The 13324-nt window shown below is 35.6% G+C and overlaps 1 protein-coding gene across 3 annotated transcripts in view; it reads right to left on the reverse strand.

Moving 5' to 3' along the window:
• Positions 1-13324, reverse strand: part of LOC140171122 (kelch-like protein 26) — an 81493-nt gene that overhangs the window by 29155 nt on the left and 39014 nt on the right. The window contains exon 4 of one of the 3 annotated variants that reach the window (XM_072194306.1): positions 5130-7652. The exons of the other annotated variants lie outside the window; for them this stretch is intronic. Coding sequence (XP_072050407.1) covers positions 6399-7652 — 1254 coding nt within the window. The 3' untranslated portion in view covers positions 5130-6398. Of the gene's footprint in view, positions 1-5129; positions 7653-13324 lie in introns of those variants that run through there. 3 annotated transcript variants of the gene reach the window in all.

Consider the following 13324-nt stretch of genomic DNA (forward strand, 5'->3'; position numbering starts at 1 on the left):
ATAAGTTCAATTGTTACCCCGATGCAGCTTTCTTGTGTCTCTCCATATCCTTATAATAAAGGAGACTTATGTTCACTTCTTTCCCATAAGAAAAGTTTGGAAAATTGTAGGCCTATATCAAAAATAAGTGTTGCCAGGATAATAATATAGGGTGTAAAAAGAAAAGTTTGGTGAATTGTATATCAAAAAGAAGTGTTGCCAGGAAAATTACATTGGGTGTTTGTAAAAAAGGTGATTTCAATGTTTTATGCTAAAATAATTGTATTTTTGAATATACCTAGCCTATCTATGTCACATGGTGACTACATGGAGAGTTGGGTTATAGAAGACAGTTTTGACAGAAAACAATCCCGGGAAAACACTACATTTTGTGTGTATATAACCTATGTTCTAACTTTTTGGAAAATTGGTACAGTTAAATGATTTTGAAACACAAATGTATATTAAAGCCCTATACACAACGGTCACACCTAATCAATTTGTGATTGGTGTTACCAGGGATGCACATGATATCCCTACCATAAGGGCCTTTTGACCATGGCAATCACAAACAAGAACTGTCTTTAAAAAGGTCAACGCCACGGATGAAGGTTATGTTTCATAAAATTATTTTGCTTTGATACAAAGTGTCTGAAATGTTGATAATTAACTTTTTATGTGGAATAATTAATACTAATAGGGTGTAAAATACTGGTATTTCTTGGTAAATACCACCAAGGTATTACTGGGAGATAACCTGAAATGCTGAAAATTTTCATACCAAAGCTGTATGTAGGCCTACTTTTAAAATTGAGTGTAATTAAAAAAAGTTTACAACAATCCAAAAATTCATACTCAGTTTACCTGAAATCTTTATCTTAAAATGCCAAAAAGGTATAACCCCCTGAGTGGTGTCATGTCAAGAAGGTATGACCCCCACTCTAAGTGGTGTCATCACTCAGGGGGTCATACCTTTTGGGCATTTTGAGATATGAACAGGACCCAAAATATGAATATTGACCCAGGTCTTATGAGGAGTGCAACCCCTGGTGGGGAAATTATTTTATTATATTCTGTACTTATACCTCTTTCATTTGACACCACTGGGGGGTCATACCTTCTAGGCACTTTGAGACATGAAAAGGACCCATATGATTATTGACCCAGGTCTTTTTATGAGTGTCACCCCCGGGTGGGGAAATATTTTATCATATACTTTACTTTTTTCTCTTTCCTTTGACAACACTTGGATGTCATACCTTTGTGAAATTTCAAGATATGTCCATTTCACACGAAAAGTTTAGTCGGTAAGTTAGCCCGGTAAGTTAGTAAGTAAGCAAGTAACATTCACTATGATAGGCTTATACCATTTCATGGCTCAGCAGAAACATATCCAGCACATTTCATATCTGCCTAAATTTAAATTATTCAAGTAGAATAAACAACTTCATCTCTTTTCTGAAAATATCCACATCTTGAAGGCCATCAGAAGAAAATAATAAATATGCAAACGAAGCAAATTCCTATTACAAACTTGGAATCATGCCATACTCGCCCAATTGTGTCACAGAGTAGCACCCAATTTGGTTCTTGGTCTTGAAATATTGTAGTTAAAAATTGTTCTTTTTAAATATGCGACATAAAAACCTAATTCTAGCAGAAACAATCTTCACAGGTAGAAAGCTATATGGGCAAATTTACTATGGAAGACACTTGATCCAAGATAAAATACACCTAAATTAATAAATTCCTTATTATAGGCCTACTGTTTGGTGGAAACACATAGATCTGCTATGGCTAAACTCAGTGCCCCATCTTCTGACAATATGAAATGACAATATGAAAAGTTCATGCACACACTGCAGAATAAATTCCAGTCATAAATTTATACCTTCCAATACAGGGTGTCTCTGAAAGGCCTGTAAAGTCAGAATTGTTTTTATTATTTTTTTAAATTCATGAACCAAACAAGATTAGATAATGCAATAAACAAATGTCATAGTACAAACCTTAATAATCACATAGTAAAAACTCAGTAGTTGATTTTGCCAAAATGCATTTTCTGGCAACACTGCTTTTGATATACAATATAATAAACTTTTCTCATCGAAAATGTGTGCGCCTAAGAACCCTTTATCATCTGGATATGGAGAGACACAAGAAAAAAGTTTAAATTTTTAAATTTTTAAATTACCAAAATGTATCATTTTCTGGCAACACTGCTTTTGATATATACAATATAACAAGCTTTTGTCATTAGAAAAAAACCAATTTTACCAAAATGCATCATTCTGGCAATACTATTTTTTGATATAAAATATAACAAATTCTCTATTCGGAAATGAGTGAACCTAAGACCCCTTTATCATTAAGGATATGGAGATACACAAAAACCTGCAGTGTAGCCATTTATATCATAGTTTGTAAAAATCTATTTTTTTAATTGACCAAACTGCACAATTTTCTGGCAACACTGCTTTTTTGATTGACAACATAACAACCTTTTCTTATTAGAAATGAGTCAACCAAAGACCCCTTTATCATAAGGATATAGAGAGATAATAAATCTTAAGAAACTTGGTTTTGTGAAACAATTCTTATCATATTTTGTGAAAATCTCATTTTGTTGAATTTGCCAAAATGCACCATTTTCTGGCAACACTGCTTTTTTGATTGACAACATAACAACCTTTTCTTATTAGAAATGAGTCAACCAAAGACCCCTTTATCATAAGGATATAGAGAGATAATAAATCTTAAGAAACTTGGTTTTGTGAAACAATTCTTATCATATTTTGTGAAAATCTCATTTTGTTGAATTTGCCAAAATGCACCATTTTCTGGCAACACTGCTTTTTGATTTTCAATATAACAGTTTTTCTCATTACAAATGAGTGAAGCTAAGACCCCTTTATGACTAGGAAAGATATGTGAAACCTGCACCAATTCAACAATTTATAGCATAGTTTGTAAAAAAACACACCATTTTTTACCAAAATGCGGCATTTTCTGGCAACACTGCTTTTTGATTTGCAATATAACAAGCTTTTCTCATTAGAAATGAGTGAACCTAAGACACCTTAATCATTATGAAGGAGAGATATGTGAAACCTGCACCAATGTAACAATTTATAGCATAGTTTGTAAAAAACACCCAATTTTTTTACTAAAATGCAGCATTTTCTGGCAACACTGGTTTTTGATTTGCAATATAATAAGCTTTTTTTTTTATTACAAATGAGTGAACCTAAGACCCATTTATCATATGTAAGGAGAGATATGTGAAACCTGCACCAGTGTAACAATTTATACCATAGTTTGTAACAAAATCTCATTTTTAATTTACCAAAATGCATCATTTTCTGGCAACACTGATTTTTGATATACAATATAACAAGCTTTTCTCATTAGAAATGAGTCGAACTAAGACACCTTCATCATAAGGATATGGAAAGATATAATCAATCTTAAGAAACCTGCTTTTGTGTAACAATTCATATCATATTTTGTGAAAATCTCATTTTGTTAAATTTGCCAAAATGCATCATTTTATGGCAACACTGCTTACAATGTATACAAGTGCCCAAGCTGTTTTCATCAGATATGAGTGGGGCCAGGTCACCTTCACCACCTGCTATAATATTAATATCCAGAGTGCTCCGGCATATAGATTTTTTTCGATGCAAAGATGGGGTAAAATATCACATTTTTCACTATGTGAAAACTTGCAGTGTTGCCAGTTCCCAAAAACACATAAAGATGATATTTTCAAAAGATTTCAAACTTTCTCGGTAAAGTATGGAGGTAGGTCTTTATCATGTAATATTTGGTTTTGTAAAAATGTGTCATGTATTGCTGCAATTAGCCAGCCAAAATAGGTTAAATTTCACTTTTTTACCCTGAAATTGACTAAAAACTGCATAAAACTAAGAATTGGCTGTTACCATGGCAACAAGCAAAATGGACGAACAATGCCCGTCACTGTAACACACTACCAAAGTACTTCAACCTCCAAAGGTATAAGCAAAATCTATTTTTTGACCTTTGCCAACCATGCTGAAAAATTACCTGAACTTACAATTAACTTGTTTTTCCCCACATTATAAAAACCTTTTTATTCAAATGGCTAGCCTCAGATTTGCATTTCTCTATATGTGATGCGATCAAGCAAAATCAGTCGGAACTCGCACATATTGATTTTGAGATATACATTGTAGCCAAACAAAGGAAAAATTCCCTTTTGTTTTCTATTATAAAAAAACTGAAAATTAAATATTTACAAATTCCGACTGATTTTGCTTGATCGCATCACATATTTGTCCAGTTTTGTTGTTTCTTTTCATTTTGAAGGGACCTCATTGGAAATATGCTTAAAAGATTGACTTCCATGGGTTATTCATGTTCTACTTTATAACATATGTTTTTGATGTTAAAATTGTTCATATTGTAAATTTGTTATGCAATGCTTTTGTATTTGGAAGTATAAACTACATAAAATCAATCAATCAACGTGACCCTGCTCTTGTGGAACAGCGTGAAAACAAGATTTCACACAAATATACAATACAAAGCTATGCAATATATACTACGCCAATAAAGTATCCTTACACTTGGAAAAATAATCACAATTTCAAAACTGAACAATATTGGGGTAAATTTGTTTTTTTTTTAATAGATGCACTATCTAATCCTGCACATTATGACACCACATCGAATCCAATGTGACCTCAAGAAGTAACGTTACAAGCAATTGAATAGACGAAGGTCCAATTTTAAAAGTGACAAACTGCATGGTCTATACAAGGCGCAAAAAGATTCCCAACAAGCGAAACAAAGAGACAACACAGTTTCTTCAATGAAGCGTTATTTAAAGCAGTTTTATTTCAGTTTTTACTTCTCTGTACTTTTCATAACTTTCATTTTATTTGTCAGTTCTTTTGTTTCAGTTTTCTTTTGTTCCTTTTGTTTTTAATCAAAGCCAAACGCATAAATTAGCCATTCACCACTCTCAAACCAGATGTCTAGTCTGTGGAGTTTTGAATAGGCCAGTTTGTTACTTTTAAAACTGGACCTTCGTCTAATCAAATGCTTGTAACTTTGCCTCTTGAAGTCACATTTGATTCAATGAGGTGTCATAATGTGCAGCATTATAGAGTGCATCTATTAAAAAAACAAATTTACTCCAATATTGTTCAGTTTGGAATTTGTGATTATTTATTCAAGTGTAAGGATACTTTATTGGCGCAGTATACATACATGTATGTATTTTCATATGATCTGGCCCGCCAGTATTTCAATGTGTCATATTTTAAATATATATACCGTATTCATTCCAATAAGCGCCCATGACCCAATAAGCGCCCACCCAGGGTATTTTCAATTTGCTAAAGGCGGGAACCATCAATGTTGAAGTGACGGATAGACGTCGATACAGTGAAATAGCTGGAGGACTAGATTTCTACATCAGAAAAGCTACTAGAACATTCTCAGGACCCATTTATAACATATAAATTTGTCTCTAATAAACGCCCCTAACAAAAAAATTAGGTAAACCAGGTAAAAAATAAGCGCCCACCCAAAATGACTTTGTTAAATGCCCTGGGCGCTTATTAGAATGAATACGGTACTACATAAACATATCATGTAACATGATTCAGGGTAACATAATTTGAGTAGTTGCAACAAAATTGTGTACAGAATGGGCTGCTCCATTTCAAAACCACACCCCACAGAACTTATTCCAGATCCAGCCATTTCATCCATAAAAAAGTGATAAAGGTGTAAAGGTGTGAACGATTTTGGATATTCAAACAAAATTGTCATCCCCCCCACTTTTCTCAAAAAAAGTTGAGATTCTTATATCACTGGAAACCTCTGCCTACATAATGTTTATGTACACAAAATTTCTTGCAGATTATTTCGTTTAGCAAAGATATTGTGAAATTTGAATAATTACAACACATTGTCTATGGAGCAGTGTATACATAATTATGCATAACTCGCAAACGCAAAATTGGAATCAACTGAAATTTTGGGAATAAGCTTCTTTCGTGGATATCTATTGACAAATGTCATAAAAAGATGCTAGGATCAGGAAATACTCCTTCAATCCTATATAAGAATTACAAAAAGAAAAAACCCATTCCTGATGGATCATCTCGACACAATAGCTTTTGATTACAAGAAGTAATTTCCTAAGGGCCCATATACATTGTATATCTAATTGCCAGTGCTCAGCTTTAATTTATTCCCTCATTCAATGGGAGCTTACTGTGACTGCAGTAATGAAGATTGGCTAGGGAAGGCTGCATACTGGTGAATAGGCATGGGTCCTAAATGGTTTATTGCCAACAGGCAACTCTACACATGTACATTTTATACTACTCCTCTAGCTCCCACTTGGACCCCCTGCTGGAATTTCACCTAACTACTTTCACCAGAAATTTATCAAATGTGAATTCAACAGCAGGAATCCTTTCCAGTGTAAAATCAGACTCTTCCCAAGACATAAGATCCATTGCAGAGAATGGCTCCGCAAATGACCGTGTCTCACTATCTTCCTCTTCAGAAGATGGTCCAACTTTTTCTGTCTCAGACGATGCTTCCTCTCCTTTCTCAGTGGTTTCTTCTATTCTTCTTTTCTTGGCAGATGGTTCATTCCCTTCCTCCTCAGTGAGTGGCTCCTTCTTTTCTCCCTCAGAGGATGATGTCCCATCTTCTGCTTCTGTAGATGGGATGTCATCTTCTCCTTTCTCTTTCCTACCACTTGCTTTCTTCATCTCCTCATTGGATTCATCTCCAAAATAATCCAAACACATAGTCAGCCTATGAACATACCCATTCAAGTTGACAAATAGCCTCTTGTTGATGGCGAATGCACCAGCTTTATAGTTACGTCGTCCCACAAATTCTTGATCTTCAGGATTGTGTAGTTTTGAGAATGTAGCAGATGCTCCATTCAGGTTGATGGTCACATGACTCACCCGCGGTGTTTTTGATCCATAATAAATGATCCTATAACACTTGCCCTTTTCTACTACAAGCACAGGTGGAAGGTTAGGGTTGGCATCGACACCATCTTCTAGTTCTCGATTAATTGGTAGGAATTCGGATGCGAGAGATATCCATGTATTACGGACTGGATCAAAGGCAAATAATGATCCTTGTCTGCCTATACCCATCGTGTTGATGACACGAATTCCATACACAAGAATAACGTTCTGATAAACGACAGAACTGATCATTCTAAGAGCCACAGGTAGACTACGGACTTCCTCCCATTCTCGTATTTCCATCTTAAATCTCTCAACATTTTGTTGCAGCCTATTGCTCAATCCTCCCTTACCTCCAATCGCATAAATGCAACCATTCAAATGCACCATGGAGAAAGAGCTTCGTTTTGTTCTCATTGATGGTAATCGACTCCACACGTTGCGTAATCGGTCATAACGGTAAAAATGATCACAGTGTATCGTTGCCAACATTAGCGTATCAAGCATGATCGACATGCGATAAGCGCCACCCGCTAAGTACAGTTCTCCATTAACGACAATCACCTGATGATCACTGAACGGTTCCTCAAAGGGAATTTTGGCAAATTTGTCAAGTTCTCGCCATCCTTTCTGTTCATGGCATGCTACTGTTGGAATGCTGGGGTCGATCACTACCACTGCCTGCAATAAAAAATTGATACAGCGGCTCTTAATTGCTAAACTTTGAAAAGTATGTCAAATACATTGGTTGGCTAACTACATGTAATTTCAATGAAGAGTTCGAATGAAATAAGCTGTACACATACACCGATCAGAATATTCATCTTTATCATGCATTGAAGGGATGGTACGGAAAACTAAATCTGCAGAAATAATCTCGCAGAAGGATAATCAATAATCATAGTCATTTTATTTAATGACATTTCATGTCTTTAAAAATCTTTTTGAGTAGGAATTAATTCTGCAATTTTCCTCTAATACATGTACTGTGGTTCCCCTCAACTTTGGTCAAAGCCATTTTGCAATTGCGCCGTAAGCATGTAGACAGACTAACCATGTATGAGTGCACTCATACTCGGCGCAATTACCTTGACGTGCATGATTTGATACTACGTCCAGCAAAAAACTTGAGGCAAAGCACAGTGTAGTCATGTATGATCTGACCACTCACATAGCTACCACAGACCTACACCATGTATAGTGGGGAAACATTATCTGAATGGTGATTTGCATTGCTTGCATTCAATTTCCACTACATTGTGAAGTTTGGCCCCAAGGAAGGACACCTTTTTGCATGGCCCCAAGAAAAACAACTTTTGTCGAATTTAGCTTCCAACATTTACACAGACCAAGAAATTACTAAATTAACACTATTACACTCCTTGTATAAATTTACACATCAAGGGTTGAGAAACAGAGAGTCTTAATTCGCAAAGGAATCCTTTGTGAGTTAAGGTTTTCTGGCTCTCAACGCTCGATATGTACACATATTTACATAAATTTAATAAGCACAGTCATGCAAGTGATGTAAGTGACCATACCAAAATTACATTATAATAAATCGCACATGCTTGTTTATATTTTTAATCTAATTGTCAGTCTGAATTTGATCTGAACCTCTTAATGCATATTCAGTTCATTCAATTAATTCAGTTCAATTAATCTTCTGGGGTATCCCCACAGCCTTCTGATTTCAACGAGTACCGATCCAAATCAAATTCAACACAACATCCCTCCTTTTCCAATTGCTCTATCAAATTTTTCAAGTCCAACTTTTGCTCAGATGATGCAAACCGTTTTAAAATCGATGGATGCAACTTAAATGAAAACCCATTTAAGTTGGCAAATTGTTGTTCACCAATGCAGAATGCCCGCGGTCCCCGCTTTGCTATATCCTCATGATTAGCTACATTCTGTGGTTCTTTGAAAACTGCTGATGGGTTTCCATCATTATTCTCTTCCAAGATGACCTGCTGCACACATGCTATGCCATTAACGTAGGACACTCGATAGCATTCCTCTTCATGCAGCACTAGTAAAGGTGCCAGAGACACACGACGACTACGAGATGATGATGACAGGGTTTCCATGATAAGAACATACCATTTATCACTTAAGTGGTCGTACAACATCAAACGACCTCTCCGACTCCTGTCTGCAGAACTTTCCACGCCATACACTAGGATTTTATTTTTGAACACCACTGCCACTGGAATGGAGCAAGAAAGTGGCATTGGTGCTAGGGTTTCCCACTTTTCTTCATTCAAATTGAATCTTTGTACACCTCTTACATTAGATATTGACGACCAACCACCAATGACATAAATGTAATCTCCGAAAGCGACCGTAGCGGAGTGGCTTCTTGCAAGACCCATACCTTCCTTTTGTTCCCACTTATTACTTTCCGAATCATATCGGTACAAGAAATCACACACTTCGATGAGGGTAGGCTGTCTTGCATAACGTGGGATCAGATCTGTCATAAAGCGCCCTCCAACCAGATAAAGCTGACCTTTTGCGATGATTAGGCGATGGCCTTCAAACGGTTGGTTGAAAGGAACATTTGGAAAATGTGGCAAGGTTTGCCAACCCAATTCATCATAGCACTGTATATGATGACTGGCAGCTGGGTTGATAGAGATCAAAGTCTGTCAAGGAAAAACACATGTTTAATTAACTAATACTAGCAAATACATGTAAAAAGGCATTTTTTCAGTGTATCAATAACATGAGCAATACAACAATTTCAGCTGTAAGCATTGTAGGAAGTATACTTTTTTTCGTATTTCCCCAAATTACAAAATATTTACATATTTAAGTGGGGTCATTTGCAAAATAAAAACCTGACCGACCGACCCTATTTAAGAGATCGGTCCGCCCGTAGAACAGGGATTTTGTCGCCTTACAGCTGTATGGCAAATTCTTTGAAGGGAAGCCAATATAAAGACAAAACTATATACATCTCAAACTTTGTACTTTTCACTCACAACTTTTGACAATTTTTAGTACATTGTTTCCATCACATGCAGGTGTGGCCTGTTTGATGCTCAAGTAAAGGACAAGGAGAAACAAGTCTGCCTTATATCATGTTGAGTCCAGGCATAAAATAGCTTTTGAATAATAACCAGGGCTATGTACACATATTATGTATGATATAATGGATTCTAATCAAAAGTAGCCCAAAGTATGATAAGTATACATGTATACATTTTTGACAGGTATTTTCTCCCAGAGGGCTATTTTGTGAAATTTGGAGGCTAATCGCCCTATAACCCCTGTCTATTTTGAGCCCAGAGAAATATACAAGCATAAAGCAGGTGTGCTTTGAGCACTTGGATGTCCCTCTGCAGTCCATAACAATTTAACATCATCTGTTGGCTCTATTTGTTTGCAAAATATCTCCTATAAAACCTTTCTCATTTCACTGTGGTTTTATTGCACTGACCAATCCCAGATACATGTACATGTATGAACAGCTGCCTATTTGCATTACAGTACATGTAAGCAATATTATCATTTTCCTTCTCTTCTGTTTTTGTAACTTGGGCAAAACTTCTTTTGTCTTCGCATTTAAGGCCCTTCATTGGTTATAATGTTACAAGAACACTGGTTAAATATAACACGAACAGTACTACTACTTACATTTATCTGGTATTCGTCAGCATTTGGAAATCACAGATATGCATGCACTCATTCACTAGTCTTTTATAATTAGCACTGTATAATCAAGTCTTTTCTAAAGCTCTCATGTCCTGGTGCATACATGAGCAGTGTCTAGTCCTGGCAATACAGCAGTTAGTAGCTAAGGGGTTTGCGAAGTGGTGGTCAATTTGCAGCCTTCAAGGCATGCCAGCGGCGAGGTGACATTTTTACGTGGGTGGCAAACAAGTGTGAAGTAATACATGTACAACTGTGCTAGTTGGGCTGCTCAGAGGTTACCAGCTGTACTGAGCTACAGTGTAGAGCCAGACCATTGATAATGTGTATCATGCTGTTTCATCTCAGATAGTCATACATAAATTGATAAATCAGCTCACACAGACACATATATGCAATGTTACTGGAAGAAGATCAACATTGTATTATTTAGAACTTCCAACTTGCTTGATAGCATGACTAAGATTAGGGATAACCATCAAAATTTCATGTTGACCCTATTGCTACAAAAGATTGTTTTCTTGGTAGAACTCATCAACAGAAGTATTTTGGTGGTTAAATGGTCAAAATCGGTCAAAAACTTTTCAATTATGAATTATCAAAGTTTCCCATTCTGACCGGTCATTGGAACGAAAATAAAATGACAAGGTCCAAAAATAGCAATAGGGAGCAAAATTGGCATAAGCATATATTTACCTTTATATATCTCTTTATTTTAACATATTTGCAAACATGAAACAAGCGTATTGTGAGAGTATCAAAGCGGTTTCTTATGAAATGGCACTTAACTAGTCACTGGCATAACTTATTTTTTCAAACCGAGGCATTGAAAACATGCATTTAGAGGACATTTGCCAAAAATCATCCAAGATAGCCGATATGGCACAAAATCAAACTTGCACTAAGTAGGTGAACTTTTTTTCCCCAACCAAGAATTTCAATGTTATTGGGTTTAATATGACCAATTAGTAGGTGTATGTAAACAAAATCTTAAGTTTTGAAGGTCATTTACTCATTCCCAACAATAGAGATTATCTACTTCACTCATCATGCTCATGTGTGACTTCTAACAAAAGGCGCTGGTTCCTGTAGTATTCCTCATTCAAACCAAAGATACTCAATACATTATGAGTATCTTTGTTCAAACCAATTCAATGCTTGACCTCGGAGTTACCTGCATGACTATCGCGGGCTATTTTGAAACAGTTATGGTTGCACATTCAGGTACTTCTTTTGAAAGTCCTAAACAAGGTATAGCCAGCAGCAAGTTGTAGATGTTATAGGCCTAAATATAAGAAAACGTTTAGGGTTGATATCAGGTGAAAAATACATCTAATGAGCGCGAAACTTCACATTTATGTTCAGAAAGGTGACTTCTTAACATGATTTGAAAGGAGTATGGAAATTCCAAAGGGAAGCTGGTGATTTAATTTGTAACTCGAGATCTACTTGTTCAATATTTTAACCTTTGTACATAGGGTATGATAGAGGTATTACTGGCAACTCTGCCAAATTTCAGCTCAATAGGCCACGTTTTTCACCTGAAATTATTGACATGAATATTTTGTGCCATTCTTGAGCAGTGCTGAACTCAGCCACTGGCAATTAAGCGCACTGTGGCGATGGACCAATTTTGACTCGCACTTACAGGAAAATTAAATAAGTTATGTTGCTGTAATTTGCAAGATAGTTACAAAACATAATTGGCAGTAACTTCCCCAATTTTTACATAAAAATATTGAAAAATAAAAGAATGAGATTAATTTAGAAATGTCTGTGAAAGCAGTGCACAGTTGAGCTCCCTGCTGTCTATGGGAGTGTTCTAATCAAGTTGATGGTTCATTGGTCATCCCTACTAAGATATTTAGACCTTCCAGATAGCTTGTTACTTAGCATGACCGAGATACAGTACGTACCAATGACCTTTTTACATAACTTAAATTCTGATACATAATCTTTCCAATAAACTTCAAAATTACAAAAATTACAAGCTATTATAAAAAAACATGTACGCACACAAAATAAAATTCAAAATCAAATCCTATAGTTCTCTTGTGTACTTTCCCTGAGAGTATAAGCATGGAGGTATATAAATAAATGGAGAATGATCTAGCCAAGCATCTTTTGTACTACGTTGGTTATGACCAATTATTGTTGAATAGGCAATTTCAGTGGATATTGATTATGCTAAGCTGATTACATTGTTAAGTCTGTTTCACTGGTCATTTATTTCAATGGGGTGCTAAATGCAGTTACTTATAATGTTTATTGGAAAGTGCTCATGTTTCAGAAAATTTAATATCAAAATGTCATTTTAAGCCAAAAATTGCATTGAAATCAGTCTTTTGAATAAAATAAACACCCTATCTGTAGGCCTATATCTGTGGTCATATTGTGACCCCCTACATTTTGGTCATGATTCTTGACAAATTAAATTAGGCTATGACCCCTATTTTTCTTTCCAAAAGTTATGACCCCCGTATAGGCCTATTTGGAACCCCCCTCCAAAGAAAATGATGGCCCCTAATAATATTAATAATCATTTAGGCCTAAATACTGATAATTATTTATTATAAAATGAGAAATTTAATGATGATGAAAAGATTTTAGCTGAATTCGAAGTACTTCCGGTAAATTTTACTCGCTCTTAACTCAATTGGCCCAAATTGGCCCAACATAATTTTTTTCACAATCGG

This window comes from Amphiura filiformis, chromosome 15 (genome assembly GCF_039555335.1).
Source record: "Amphiura filiformis chromosome 15, Afil_fr2py, whole genome shotgun sequence".
Classification (NCBI taxonomy): domain Eukaryota; kingdom Metazoa; phylum Echinodermata; class Ophiuroidea; order Amphilepidida; family Amphiuridae; genus Amphiura; species Amphiura filiformis.